At 37.3% G+C, this 15,943-nt stretch overlaps 1 protein-coding gene across 3 annotated transcripts in view; it reads left to right on the plus strand.

Moving 5' to 3' along the window:
- Positions 1 to 15,943, plus strand: part of ARHGEF7 (Rho guanine nucleotide exchange factor 7) — a 106,091-nt gene that overhangs the window by 83,209 nt on the left and 6,939 nt on the right. For 2 of the 3 annotated variants that reach the window (XR_006679461.1, XM_004704306.3), the window contains exons 16-19: positions 2,368 to 2,457; positions 5,649 to 5,825; positions 14,473 to 14,572; positions 14,867 to 14,921. Coding sequence is in view for 2 of the 3 variants with exons in the window: in XM_004704306.3 (XP_004704363.2) it covers positions 2,368 to 2,457; positions 5,649 to 5,825; positions 14,473 to 14,572; positions 14,867 to 14,921 (422 nt within the window). In the remaining variant the exon portion in view is untranslated. The remainder of the gene's footprint in view (positions 1 to 2,367; positions 2,458 to 5,648; positions 5,826 to 14,472; positions 14,573 to 14,866; positions 14,922 to 15,943) is intronic. The other variant, XM_045283932.1, reaches the window with a different exon arrangement.

The raw sequence follows: 15,943 nt of genomic DNA on the forward strand, positions 1-15,943 counted from the left end.
GCCGATGAAGTAAAAGGAAAATCAACCATTTTCAAAACATTTACTTTTCTATTTGAACTCTTTGGTATCAGCTCCTCTTTTTCCCCCTCCTTCCCATCTTCAAGGACCCTTAATACATTATTTATATATGTAATTATATATAAATATATATATAATTATGAAAAAAGATATATGTTTCATATCTTACACTGTCTGCTGTATCCCTCCACCCATGTTTCTGTTACTTGTACGCCACCCCCCCAGGGGGGAGGGGTGTTATATATCCATCATTTGTATGAGTTCCCCCTCCTCTGCCATGCCCCCTCCACCTCATTGTATCAATATTCCCACTACTGTTTCTGAGGGGTTTATCTGTCCTGGAATCCTTATGTTGAAAGCCTTAGCAGTACCAATGTACATACTCCAGTCTAGCAGGATTTGTGGGGTAGAACTGGGGTTATGGTGGTGGGGGGAGGAAACTTTAAAGAACTAGGAGAATGTGGTGTGTTTCTCTCTATACTGCACCCTGGATGAATCGTTTTGAAAATGATGATGACAACATAGGTATACGTTGACTTGATATAATTGATTTATGACTTGTTATAATATCAGTAAGAACCCCCGATAAAATGATTTTAAAAATGAAAATCAACCGTTGCTATGGAGTAGAGAAATTTCATACAATGATCTTTAAATGTGTGCTTTGTAAACTTTATTGCTTTAAAATAATATTACATTTTTTTAAAGTGGGTTAGCCTTTCGGTATTCAGAATCCTAGACATTTTTTTTTTAGTTCATGGAGCAGTCTGCCACATAGAAAGTAAGCGCTGTCTTGTTAATTTACGTTCACCTCCCCTTTCTGATGGAAGGTAGATCAGTAATGACCATATACAGTTGGATACATGTCATGGAATCCACTGCTGCCTTTCTGGCTCTATAACACTTTGTCTGCAATGAATTTCATACTTATCCATAGCTAAAAAAAATCAGATCACACCAGCCATGCAGTTAATATCACTCAATAAGATAATTAATTTCCTGGTGGAAAGAAGGAAAAGCCCATCTATAGTAATTTCCTTGCTACTCTTGCTGAACTTAACTTACATAAGTATTATTTCTTACTCCTCAGAGGAGTCCCTTATTATTTCTTTTTAGTAGCTACTCAACTTGCCTGGCAGATATTTTACAATTGTATTGAAGCTAATTATTGTTCAGATACAAATAATTAACCCGTTTTCACCTACTTTAGAATTAAGTAGGTGAACCCTTTCAAATACAAATGGGCTTCAAAACGATAATGGAACTATGAAATGAAAATAAAGGAATTTTTCACAAACATTTTGAAGCCCCCTAATAGTGAATATATCCAAGTAATACAGAAAGAGAAATTGGTCCACTATAAACTGAAGTAGCAGTACAGCAATATTTACTGAGCACCAACGTTGTGCCTAGTACTAATATCATTAAATGCTGCCAGTCTGGAAGATTTCAGTCCTACTTCCTAAATCTTTCGATATAGGTTACTTATAGACTGTTCTTTATTATTATTATTCCAGAGTTCAAGCTTGATAACTTCAAGCTCTAGGTTTGGTTTTATAAATTCTTAATACCCTTCCCATGGCTCCTGTTGGTGATTTTTAGTTGGTCTTTCTTTGATCAACTCCCTATTAATGAGCCATGGATCAGAGGGAATACTTTTTTGAAAGGCCTTCCCTAAGTGTATTCAAATTCTGGAGAGTTACTGGACTGCTAATCACCAGGTCGGAGTTCAGAACCAGCAGGCTCTGTGAGAGAAAGATGAGCTTTCTTCTCCGGTAAAGGAGCCTCTTGGAAACCACAGGGACCACTTGACCCTGCGCTATAGGGTCTGTGTGCCTGGGGTCCGTGGCAGTGAGTTTGTCCTTTGTAGTGACTTTTAAAAGTTGTTGGCCTGTATCCATATCATCATTGAGAGCTAATGGTCTTTTTTATTTTGTCAGACTAGTATGTGAGAAACCATGCTTTTCTTTATTTTGCATTTCTTTGTTAGTAAGATTAAACATCTTTTATTACTGAGACAATATTAATATTTTAAAAATTGCTTTTCCTTGCGCCTTGTCCTTTTACAATTTGAGGATAGGGGGCCAATTTTTGTTTGAACAATAAGACAACCTTTATATATCTGGGGTTTTAAATCTTAGTCAGATATGTTGCAGCTAGCAGATCCTTTTAAGAAACTAAAAATCTTTGGACTATAACTGTTTTCTAAATATCTGAAAATAGTTATCTGATACTACAGCCTTAATTATCGTTTTTAGTTGAATGGCTGATTTTGAATTCACCTAGCTTATCTTTAGGTAACTTCACTCATTTTAGGTAAATCGCGGTCTGTTGCTCTTCTTTTGACAGGCACTGCTGCTTTGGAAGAAGATGCGCAAATTCTGAAAGTGATTGAAGCTTACTGCACAAGTGCCAAAACACGACAGACACTCAATTCAAGTAGGTTTGACTCTACAGTAATATTGTAAGAATTGTGTTGTTCTCTGTAAATTTACATTCTCAAGTAAACTTCAGTTGGCCCATTGATAGATAGTTCATAGTTGTGTCCGAACAGTTTTTAGTGAGAAGTCTTCCCATGGAATAAATTGAAGCTGAAGTCCTTAGATCCGTGTGAGAAGATCTTTGCTATCTGCAATTAACTGTGATTTTTCTAGTTAGCATTATATTGGGAAACATTAATGAGGAAGGTACTGTCAGGATTTATAAAGTGTTCTTTTGCTTAGAGAAGATGTGTTTAGAAGACAATGGAGATTAAATCAGTTATTTAAACTATTGTCAGGGTGAGATTTTTTTAATTGCCTTAGAATTACCTAAATTATAAATCTAGAGTAAGGCTTTTTTAAAGGAACACTGTTCCCTCCACCCCTTCCCCAAATCTTTTTAAGTGATCGCTTTTTAAATTTTCTTAAACAAACACCAACTTGATTAATTTGGTAGATTTTATTGCCACTGAATTTACCTGTGTCCACTGCACTTAGTGCCTTTAAAGAGAAAATTCTAATACATTTGTGGACAATAAAATCTTTTTCTTTAAAATTTTCCTGGCAATGGAGAATGAAAATCAGTATGATAGGGGCAGATGTAACTGCATTTTTTCTTTTTGTTCAAAGAAAAGGATGGCTTTCCCCTTTCTCGCTACCATCTACGTTGCCTAAATGGTTGGCATTTTGTAGGTGTGCTAGTTCTGAGACAGCTGTGGACACTACAAGGTGTCTTTTGTACTGTTCTTTCTTTTATTGAGTATTTTCTGGAGAAGTGGGTGATTTGCATATTGCTTCTGGCATTTAAAAAGGTATCTGTTAGATTTCATGTTTTCAGTCCCCTCTTGGCCTTGACTTTGGGCGGGTCACTTATTCTCACCTCATCAGTTTCATTGCCCGCAAAATGATGGGCAAAATTTGTGTTACAGCCTTACTTGAAACTAATGCTTATTCCAAAACTCTGGCTTTTGTTAGACGAAAGTAAGGCTAGCAGAGTTGAAATCTACATTGAATCTTCAGAAAATCTGGTGGAAATGTTTTGTGGCCATTATTTTTACCATATCCTATGTTTGTCACTAATACTTTTTATCAAGCATCAACATCAGTCCATGTTGTTTCTGGGGAAAAGGCCCCGCAGGGTAGGTGATTTCGAGGAAAGGTCTAGATAACCTATCAAAATTTGGGCTTAGTGTATGTACTACAGTCAAGCAATTGTTTGTAAATGTAGATTATAGTTTCATATACTTGCATTTTAACTAATAAGCTGTAAAATGTAGCCACAGTGTTTGGATTTTGACTTTCTCAAAATTAGACTTCTCAATTTCCATTACTTGAAATAAAATTTCAACCCAGTAGTCTCAGATGGACAGACCAGGTAATAATGGGCTTCGTGTGTGTTTTAGCGCAAGCCGCGTAGTTTCATAACAAGACACAGTGCGTGTAATGTGCTTGTGGCTTTGCTGCTTCTGGCTGCCTGAAATGAACGGCCCGTCGTCTGTGCAGATTTCTTCTTATACCATTGCTACTTGATTCCATTTCTCCGATACAAGAAAAGCATTGGACAGTACATTGATACGATGCTCAACCCACTCTGTGGCCTCAGAGGGATTATAGTAATATATGGTTTTATACCTAACATTCTCAAGAAAAGGATAAATTGATCTTGTTGGGTATGAACATTATATACTTAAGACAATTTGGAAATGGGATCATAGTGAAAGCAACTCTTCTCACATTCAATGCATACTAAAAATACTTTGTGGAAGGTTAATATTGTGTACCTAAATAAATTTTGATACAAAAAAGACTTAACCAGACCTCTTTTACTGGAAAGCATTTAAGTATGAATGTTTAGGAAGTAATCGCCTTCACAGACATTTTGTGATTTAGTTAAATCCAAAAATAGTCCACTGCTTATTCTTGTGGCTTTGGGACAGAATTAACTTTCATCAGAGGAAGGAACAGGGGAAGGAATCAGTAATTGCTGTGGTTTGCCATCAAAAATCTCAAGGGAATCCTCTTAGGTCTCATTGAGTGTATAATTAGAGGACCCTCTATCCCCTTGGGAACCCTGATGGCATCATGGGTTATGGTTGGACGCTAACCATAAGTTCAGCAGTTCAAGCTCACCAGCCACTCCAAGGGCGCAAGATACGGATTTCTACTCCCATCAAGATTGCCCTTTTCTGGTTGTGCATGTTTCTGAATCACAGTTGCTTGGCCAGTCCTATCAATCATAGTTGCCAATTGCTCATGGGGTTATTTCTGTTCTGCCCTTTTGTACCCACATCCTTCTATTGTCCTATTAACATAGTGACATTACCCGTTCTCATACTTTCTGGGCAAGAAATGGGAATCTGCACAGGATTGATAACCTTGTTAACAGACATGGCTTTCCATTGTATTCATTTCCATTGGCTGAACTCTGGTGAGACTATTAAGGAGAGATACTGCACCCTGTAGATTAGTAGGATGAGGGGAGGTGGGAAGATAGAGGGAAGTGGGCCCTGTTTAATTCATTTCTGCACTCTGAAATTTTTACAGTGGTTTTGTACTGATAAGGTAAGTTTAGTTCCCCTTGATTAAGATGACTTCTGGTGATTTATAGTCTTGGGAAAGATGATAACTGAAGAAGTAAGTCAAAAATCCTTTGAATTCTTTGGCATTTAATATATCCAATTAATGAATAGGAAGCAATTTTTAAATTAGCCACAAAAATGGTTTCTTTTACAAATAATATCAAATGAGACTATTTACATTCATAAAGTGGAGTAGAATTGGTTGTCAGGTATTTTTAGAATCATCTTTTGGAGTTGGGCTGGATTTGTAAAGATTTCTTAAATTAGGGCATTAAACCAGTAACTTTTCAAAGAAGCATATTTTGAAAGCAATAACTTAAGTTCGTGTAACAATATTGATTTGATTTGATTCTAAGGAATGTACTAAGTTCATTTTTAAAACCCAGCTATAAGTAAGGATAAATAAGCACCGATGCCATTTTGTAACAATATTTTCTCTTTCCCTTCTCTTCCCATCACCTTTTGCTTTTGTTTTCATGTTTTTTGGTTGTGGCTATTCTTGTTCGTTTTCCTTTCCATCCCACCTTTGCCTATCCACACCTGTCATTTCATTTCACCCATACATCCTTAGCATGGCAAGGCACTGACCTGATGCATAATCACGTCTTGGCTGATGATGACCAATCAAGTCTAGACTCCTTGGGTCGTCGCAGTAGCCTTTCTCGTTTGGAGCCTTCAGACCTCTCGGAAGACTCTGACTATGACAGTATATGGACAGCCCATAGTTACAGAATGGGTTCTACATCTCGTAAGAGCTGTTGCTCATATATCTCTCACCAGAACTAATGCACTCTGAGCTTTTCTTAACAAATGCTTGTTGTATCACAGCCTGCTTCTCTTAGATGTTTTCTTGCTGTTCCGTGTCTCTTTTAATGTGATATTTTAACAACTTTTGAGAGCGTTTCTGATATTTTCCATTGTACTTTGTGGAGGCTTGATTGCCAGTTTGAAGATACATTCAAATGAACTGACTGTTGAAGGGAGATGGTATAATCCTAAGCCAATACCTGAGGGGTTCTTTGTTGACTGGATAGTGGTTGTTTTTAGCTCCAAATGGTTTGGTTTTTTATTCTCAGCGTAGCAACCGTTTCATTTCTTTTTGGATACAGCTGTATAAACACTTTTATATTTTATACTGAAACCATACAGGTTTGTGATCTAAGTGCCAGCAATATGGAGGAGACTTTAGCCTTACCATAATCAAAAACTTTTTAATGTAAAATAGACACACTGATCAAGTAGTTATTGAGAGAGAAGAAGAAAATATGCAACAAAAGTACTGTAAATTCAACTCAGAGAGCCGTGTTTCTGAGAAATCTGTTGGGAACACTTGGTAATCTTGACGTGTGCTCTGTTTATGTTGCTAGTGTGAGTTCTTTGCCTTGGCAGATGTAAAGAAGAGTCTGCTTTATGTCTCTTAAGAGGTCGACTTCGCCACCCACCCCTCAGCGCTCCTCCGTGTGCTGTCACGACAGTCTCCGTGTTTCCCATTGGGCCGTGGCGCTGGGGTTCTTTCTCCAGAGCAAAGTTACTGTCAGAGCTCAGCCATTCGCTTTGATTATCACACCAAGCTTTCTCTAGGAATAATTTGTTAGCCAGTAAGCCTACCACTCTACGAAAGGTTAAAAGACAAAATCGGAAGTATTTGGCATCTAATAGAGTAGATTAGACTGAGCTCAGATAGATACTTTGGTATTACAAAATGAAATGCTTTGGCTTTAGTCACAGCTTGGCTGCCCCCCTGACATTCATACTTACGCTGCCTGTAACGGCCATGAACACGTGATTTGTTTTCAGCAACAAGCTGCAGTGAAACTCCATTTACAGCAACCCTATAGAGCATAATCTGTATTGTAATGGAATGTGTGTAAGTACATTGAAGAGTTACTAGGTTGTCATGTAACTCATTCACTTTAAAAGGCTCAGCTTTGGGGGAGGGGCTCCCCGCTTGCTTGGGATTTGTTGTAAGGAGATTTCACTGGCCTCACTCAGACTAATTTTTGCTTCAAAGAGAACTGAATGTGACATGTTGCATTCAGTTGTAGCATTCAAATCTACATCTGGTCATTTATAGAGGGGAAAAAACTGTTCTCTTCGATTTGCATTGTATTAAACTGGACCCTGAAGGTTGTATTTTAAGAATTTATTGAAACTAGCATCCGCAAACGAGATGTCATAATAAATCGGGAATAACATTTTTTCCTTTCTTTAGGATGGCTGTAATTCCAGGTGGCTGTGATTTCTCTCTTCTTCCACCACCCCCTCCTTCGCCAAACCCATGTATTCAGTGTTCCGATTTTGTTCACTTAGTGATCACTTGCTCTAATCCATGATTGTCTCCTGGGAGTTGGGTTCTGTTGCTCACAAGCCCAGAGGTGCTAGTGAACTTCCGCCCGGGACCTCTGTCTCAGAGTCGGGCGGCTTGATTCCTTCCTTACCCAAGGCGGCCATTCTTAGTGAGGTCATGAGAAAACTGTTCGTTTTAAGTATTTGCTCCTTGGGAAGTAGTTACTGAACTACTTATGTCATCTGGAGATTTCATATTTTTTATAGCAATTAATATATATAAGAAAGTTGAAGAGTAATCTTTTAAAATTAGTCAGAGCCCAGTATTAATTCACAGTAGAGATTGAGTTAATGTATGGTCAGCCAAATGGCAAATGGAATTTTTGGAGAAATATAATAACTATAAAATTTATATACTTAATACCACCTAATGACTATAGAAGCAGATTTTGTTTTATATTGCATAGAATAGACATCTTTTCAGATATAATAGTAGAATATCTGTTTGTTTGCTTTGAGTCTGTAATACTTTGTGCATTGGTTTAAATAGCCTTTGCCATGCCTTAGGAAACTTGGGTTGTGTATGTCATGTGCTATATATATCACAACATTGAAATGCAGTTGCTGCACTTGAACTTTGCTTAAGCACCACGTATCATTTGGATTCTCTTGATTACAAATTTTAATTGATATTCTATACACCAAAGTTTTGACAATTTACAAGTATTCCTTTTGTACCTGTTAAAACCACTATGTTGATGATTTTCTTTAATGCAAAGATTACTGCTGAATAATGATAATCTGTTTTTTTTGTTTTGTTTTGATTTGTTTGGAATGTCTGACAACATTAGCTTTTGTGACCTGGTTAGAAGTATTAGTGCCACAGGCCTAGGAGAAATTCTAGTGTGGCAACAGTGATATGATGTTCAAAGGGTCAGTGTTTCTATTTTTGTGGAACTTTAGTCATGCCAACAATAGTATTTTCTGTTTATGCAATTTTGTAATATATATGTGTACAGTTAGCATTTTAAGGAAAGGATGAAGAATCTGAATTAGAAGGTAGGTTTAAGCCATTATCAAGCCCTTTACAAATGGCTTAAATGGTGTTCCCATTTAACTAATAATTGCCATAACTACATAATAAGATATATTACTTGTGTGTTTTGCATACTATTGCCAAAACACAGTAATGTGTATATAGTGATATAAGACCTTTTAAAAAATCTATATATTGTGCTTTTTATCTGTCCATGGGAAAAGCCATTTTTAGTAGCTGACTGCCATTTGAAAAATTAATTGGATGTATATCTGAATGTTGTATTGTATTGTACATTATGCATATTATTGTTCGTGGTTGCATATGGCAATGAAGTGTTTGTTTTATATAAAAAAGACATCTGTTATGTACAGTTGAAATAAATTTTGCATTTGCTAGCCCGTGGCTTTTAATATTTGTTACATGGGGGAGGGGGCACAGCATAGTTCATAGTTCATTGCTATTGGGCAGTTCTGAGCATACAGCGTTCCTTCTCCCAGTCTCCCCCAGTGGCAGGTAACAGAGCACCTTCTGCCTAACTTGATAGAAAAAGTTGCACTTTCTTAGGGTTATACATGTTCTTGACCCTAATGTCACTTTTTTGTGTGCCTCTCAAAATTCCATTTATTTTTCTCTTTTGAGAAAATAAGCTTTTCTTTTTAAAAAGGGGTTTGTCTTTAAGAAGCAACATTTACAGCTTTTGTGCATAAGTGTTGGAGAAAAGCACAACTGTCAAAAGTTTTTATGTAGACTCAGGTGAGATAATACTTTTTGCCTGAGGAAATACACACCAGGCTGATAAAAATAGAATGAAGAAAAATACATTGCACAGGTGCAGAACTAAATGCTTTTAGTGAATCAATATAAAGACAACAAAAGATAAACAAATGTGAATAAGTCTCTAAAAATACTATTTATCTGTTCCTGTCTTGAAAAAAAAAAAAAAGGGAAGGGGGTGTTAAAATCCTATTGTAATCTTAAGTGCAAAATGACCTGCCAGGTTTTAAACATAATTTATTAAATAAATGTTCTTCAAAGTGTGATACTTTGTTCTAGTCTGTAAGTTACCTTCATTTTAGTGGAGAACAATTAGATGCACATTTTAGAAAAATTACCAATTTGAGAAAGCTGTGGTTCTTTTGTTTTTCGCTTACAGAAGTGCTGGATCGCAGGCCAAGTAGACAGCTAGTCTTCTCTGATGAACTTAATCTGCTTTAAGCTCTGGGCACACACCGTCTTACATGTGCACACACATAACGAAGGGGCTTCAAAAGGCCTAAAGTGAAAGGAAAAGATATTGGAATTTTCCCACAAACTTTGAAGCCCCTTTGCCAGCTACACACATATTCTGAATTTCACACAGTACCGTTATTTCTGAAGCAATTTGTTCTGTGTAGCTTTGTAAAGTACCAGCTCTTAATGATGTCCTAACAACAGGAGCAACCTCAGGGATGGGGCTCTGGAGCTTGGGGTGTGAATCCGTTGCTGCCCCTGGGCCAGTCGTCTTGTCTCTGGTGGTGTTGTCTATAAAAGGAAAATGTGAGGCCAGATCTGTGTTTCTCCAGCTGAAGTCTCTGGAAGTTCTCTGGATGACCCATATTTTTATTTTGGAGTGGGTATTCTGAGACACCTCTAAGAGATTTAAAATTTCATGTTCGTGTTCATTTATATATGTTCTCCGAGTCACCACTCTCTGAGTTATCTCAGAGAGTGTGTCCACAATTAGGTGTCCTTGTGTCCACAATTAGGTGGACACAGAGTGGCCACTGACAGTGGCAGTGTTGAACTGCAGGACGTTAGGGTGAGCCCGGGGATCTTCAGGCGTGTTCTTGGAGAAATGCTGGCTTGGTGCAAGTACAAACCATCGTCTCATTTTCATGTTTGTCCTATTCCCACCCCCGTACTGCAGAGGCAGGGGAGAACCAAACCAGCCAACAATTGTTTGCATGCTATTTACAGGCACAGACAGAGGTAAAGGCTAGTCTAGCATGTTTCAAACTCATACCCAGAAGAAAACTGTTAATATTGATGCTATAAAAACAGAGTTCAGAACTCAAACAAGTTTAGGAAAGGCTGAGTTAAAGAAATACTTTTACTGCAAAACCTTATGCAAATGTTTTACATGCTAAGTGTAAATATCTGAGAAGTGGTTATAGTGTACAACCTGTCGGCAAGGTATTTGTTAAGGAGCCCTTCTTTAGCTTCTGGAAGGATGCAACTTTGTGTTTGGCACACAGCTTGGGAAACACAGATCTTGACGGTGCTAGAATCGTGATGAACATGTTCGGTTGTAGCAGAACCAGGTGATTTAAAGATGAGAAGATGCACTGTTCTCTGGTAGGTAGTTTGGTACCTTGTTTTTCCACGTCAGGTACTTCAGGAAAAGACAGGCTGTGATAGATCTGATAATGCTTTTAATCATCTCTGTGAAATGGTTAATACTGTCTTCGAAACCTTAGTTCTGAAAGAAATAGCCAACTTGTAATTCTAGCTTAAAAAGATTTACTTATTGTTCTATTGAAAGGCTGTAAGGGTTTTTTGTCATTTCAGAAAATTTTACTGAAATATAGAATATTAGCATTACATGGTACGTGGATTTATTCAGGCTAAGTCATCTTGTTTGAAAGTCTCCAGGCTAACTGCCCGATTTATTAATGGCATTTTAAAATATTGACATATTTTAAAAATAAGAAAGTTAGTAGATTTTGCCTATAACAATAGTCTCAAAATTACTGTTAAATTCGTGTGTGCCTCAAGTGTGCTTGGACACATAAGTACTTGTCAGCATATGTAAATATTCATCGGTTATTACAGGCTTAGGATCTCCCCATTCATATATTTGTTTAAGGTTTTTATTTTCATCAATTTGTTCTCTAAAGGATACTTAGGAAGTGTAACTTTTTAAGTTCTCAGAGAAGCTCTGCAGAGATGGCTAATTATATTATTGTTTTACAGATAATGAAATTGAAACGCAGTGGTTCAGTAATGTGCCAATGTTTATTGAAGCCTCTCCCCAGAGTGGGGTGTAAACTCCCAGTCCCCAGGCCCGTGGTGCCTAGTTCCTTTAGCCATAGCACCTCTATAAAACACGCCTGACCTTTTCTTTTCAAAGTGAGCAAACTTTGTGACACTATTTTCTTTTTTTATTTGAAAACTTGAATTCTGATAGTGAAAGCCTTAATAAGAGATGATGTAAATAAGTTGCCTAAGAAGGTAAACATCATAAAATAGTTGAAAAGAAAAACATAGAAATTTGTCCTCCTAGAGTACCATTGCATAAAAGCTTTTTTTCATTCTGTATACAGCTGATAGCCTGTTTTGGTGTGAATAATAACATGGTCATCATCTGTTTGGACTCAGTGCAATAGAACTGGGTAACGATAACAGTAGGAAAGTTTATGACTCAACTAAATTGTCTGACATCATCAGTCTGCTTCTTTTCACAGAGGAATTTAAGAGAAACTATTTTCTACACATACGGGATAGAGAAAATTTTTCTGCACACACAGCACAAGATATGTTTCAGAAGCATAGGATTCCCCTTAACCTTTAGCTCTCTTCAGCCCAGGAGTGCCAGGTGCTTTATAATTCCGTTTCACATAGCAGCTTCTTTCTTTAGCAGTGTTTTTCCAAATGGCCCAGATATTCTAGCAGTGTTCCCCACTAACCAGAAAGGCCCACAGGAGCTAATGTCACGATCTAACCGACTTGCAGCCAGTAGAGCCCTGGGAGCCTACGGAGTCTTTTAAGACCGGTCCTGTGGTCATACTTGTACCATTTGAAGGTTATACTTCTTTTTTCTGGATTCTCTCGGATTCCTGGGGAGCCATTATTGTTGCCATTTGCTGCTTTTAAAACTGTGATCCTTTCTGGGACCATAGCTTCACATATGTGACATTTTGCCTGAAAAATAACTCCCTGACCATGGAGACCACTGTGTGACAAAATAGTATGTAGCTGTGCAGAGGAAGTATGAATAAAACAGTGCTTCCTTCTCACCAGCAGCTCATTGATAGTGTTTATAGCCTCGTGTAAGAGATTTTTTTTTCATTGTTTATATTAAAAAATGTTTCTGGTTCTTCGGGCTGTTTTCTCTTTTACATAAAAGTCCGTGGGAAAGGTAATATTTGATAAATGTTATTTGTTCAGTACAGCTTAGGACAAAATTCCGAGTACTGTATTTGATCGTTTGCTATAATTATTCGTTAATACATGCAAAGCTCTTCCTTTTATTTTCCATATATCGTGAAACTTGTGCTGTGTGGCATTGCATTGTGCTTGATTGCCTACCTATCATTTAATACCTGTGATACAGAGGGAGAAAACAGTACCTTCACTGTGTTTAGTTTTTAACTTTGATGTCACCACATGCAGTCTATGAGACATGTAGTAACACCGCTGTTACACACACACACCCTGTACCTTTTGAATAGATTGGCTCATGATGACCCATGTATATCAGGACAACTGTACTTCATCTTAGTGTCACTCACTGGCTACGATCTTTCGGAACCAGATTGCCAGACCTTTCTTCCAAGGCACCTCTGGGTGGGTTTGAACCACCAACCCTTCAGGTATTAACTGAGCATGTAGCTTTCTGTATCACCAGTGAGCAGGTAGTAGTCACGCCTGCTTCACTTAACCTCCCAGGCCCTCTAGAACAGATATTACCATCCCCATTGGCAGATATAGAAATGGCAGCCTAGAGAGTTTGTTATTTATCCATAATCACCTGACCAGGAAAGTCTAATTCAATGCCTTGCAGGCCGCTGGGTTGGAACGGCGAAAACAGACCTTTAGATGTCTGTGAAGGTGTCTTGTCAGGAAGCTCTGATAATTCTGAAACTTGTTTCGATTAGAGGCATAAAGTTTTAAAATGCCGGTCAAACTAGTCCTTAAAATCATATCTTTAAACAGTTTTATTATACTGAGGCTACTCAACAAGTGCCATTCATATAATTTGATGAACTTTTAGGAAGACCTGGAAAGAAAAACAAAAATTAATAAGTTAAATCACCATTTCCATAATTATTTAGTGTAGTCCTCCCGTTAAGTGTATTTATTAATAGACAGGTCACAGTTCCACTTGTAGTTTGTATTCTGTGGGTAGATTATAGCCTTAATTAAATTTGCCCCTGATGTATCTGTTTTGTTTTGTCTTCCCAGCAATGTAGATGATATACCAAAGACTTCAAAAAGTATGTGGGGAAATGCCATTATATTTTCATTCCATTTTTCAACCAACTTTGTGAAGCACCTTTAATATATAAGCTATAAGAACATTTTCTTTTTAAAAAAGGATTATTTTCTTCCTTATATCATTAAATAGGAGTTGATTTCTTTTTTCTCACCTTTAAATATTTGGGCTTCCTAATTAATTTCAAAAGTAACTGTTTGACAGCAAACATTGAGAGGTTGGCATTTGCATGATACTGTGCTATATGATTTTTAAATGTAATAAAAACTTGATGTTGGTGTAGAGTTTATCTCCTTTCATTTGAAAAATGTTTCTACTGCAGGGAATATAAAGTAAAGTTTTCCTAAAAGAACAAAAAATTTAATTTTGCTATTTTGAAAGTATATGTCATTAATATTTTTTAATTTTACATCTTACTGTAGATTGAAATATTTTTATTGACAGCTTTTAAATTTTATAAACATCCAGTGTATTGTCTGCGTGTTCTGGTATGTCTTTTTAGAGTACTTGATAATAATGGTTTTAATTTCTAGAGAAATATAAGCAGACCCTTTACCATGTGAACATTTCAGTGTTTAAAAGAGGTCCATAATCCAGATTTAGACACTGAAGTTCAGTGAATTTCAGAAAGACTTACACGTCCGTTCTTGTGCACTGCCTTAGATATCGCAAGGACTATGGGGTCAGTAGACCAAAGGTAGTGAAATTTGGTAAAAAGATTTTCTTACTTGTGTTATCTTGATGTAAATGCGTTTTACTGTGCAGCCCTTGGAATTTAATATTTAAGTAGATAGTGTTGTATAGTCGAGTTGTTTTTCTTAATACATTCATGGTATTTATCTGCAGTTTTGTTTGTTTGTTTGTTGATGATCCTAGGTTCACGCAAAGAATCTGCTCCACAAGTTTTGCTTCCTGAAGAAGAAAAGATCATTGTCGAAGAGACTAAAAGTAACGGTCAGACAGTGATAGAAGAAAAGTAAGATGTCTTCTAGTACTTCAAGCAGGCATGGGACCGCTGCTGTAAAGGAGCGGCTCTGGCTGGAGTCCGAGAAAGAGCTGGAGCGCTGGGCAGGCCTTCAGACAGCATTTTCTCTGCAGAAAGTAGAGAAAATTAGGTTGTTTTTAAGTGTGTAAACGGAGGGCTTTACCAAATAGGGCAATGAGCGTTGTTAGATCATTTGGCATTATCGTTTTCAGCTTGATAAGCTTCAGGATAGCTTCTTCATTCCTTGTCCTTATTTATGTGTTTATATTTTATTTTCTCTTCTAGGAGCCTTGTTGATACTGTGTATGCATTAAAAGATGAAGTCCAAGAATTAAGACAAGTAAGTCAATTTGTTTTGTTATTCTTATATATATGGGGTTGTTTTTTTTAATGGGGAAACAATGCTCTATTAAAAAGATGCTGGTTGAGTATAAGCAAGAAAATACTAAGAGGGGATCATATCTTTACAAACTCCAACACATAACACAGATTTGGTCTATAAATCTCATAGACCAGGAGACAAATCTTTTAAAGGGCATATTTAAACTCTTTGTTTTCATAACTACTGTTTTTGATATTATGAGCCACCCTAAAGTTTTCTGGTAAAATGACTTAAATTATCTAAAATTCAGTTCAGTTAAAAATGTTATCAGTTACCTACAGTGATTAGCCTCTGCCATGTGCTGAGATGAGAAATGCTGGCTTTTGTTGTAGGCAAAAGCCTACAACAAAACAGTAAGTTCAACTGTTCATGTTGAACTTACCGGTAAGTTCAACATGAACAGTTATCTATAAGAATTGTATACTCCTCTTGATGCTTCCTGACAAGGAAAGGGAAGATTAGAGCTGGCCTGGGAACTGGGCGTGCCACATAAATAAGACGCAGGCAAAGGAGAAGTCCAACCTGGTTTGGTCTGATGTGCTTGCGGGGGCAGGAATGGTCCAAGGTGATGGACGACCAGCTAGAGGTGCAGGCTGTGATGAGCATCTGAACATGGCATCAGAGCTTCATTTGCTCAGCCATAGCAACAGCCAAGTAAGTGGAACAGCGATGATAGGCGCCTGCTCAGTATGGTCAGATAGGCCAATGTGGCTAGAGAATAATGAGCAAGGCGGAGAGTTAGGAGGTAAGTCAGAGTGAGAGCGGTGAGTCAGGGATTGTCATGTTCAGCCTTACAAGCCACACAACTTTGAACAACTGAGAAGCAAAGTAAGCTCAAAAGTTAGATTGATTAAAGATATGTCGATCTACATCACCCTTATTTTTCATTTTTACAAATTCATTCATCCTGATGCTTTTTTTTCTTACGTTGGGATTTAATATATCATTCCACATTTCTGTCACATCAAGTACAATGTACA

This window comes from Echinops telfairi, unplaced genomic scaffold, assembly GCF_000313985.2.
Source record: "Echinops telfairi isolate 266 unplaced genomic scaffold, ASM31398v2 ScPeMD7_7467;HRSCAF=8505_1, whole genome shotgun sequence".
NCBI lineage: Eukaryota > Metazoa > Chordata > Mammalia > Afrosoricida > Tenrecidae > Echinops > Echinops telfairi.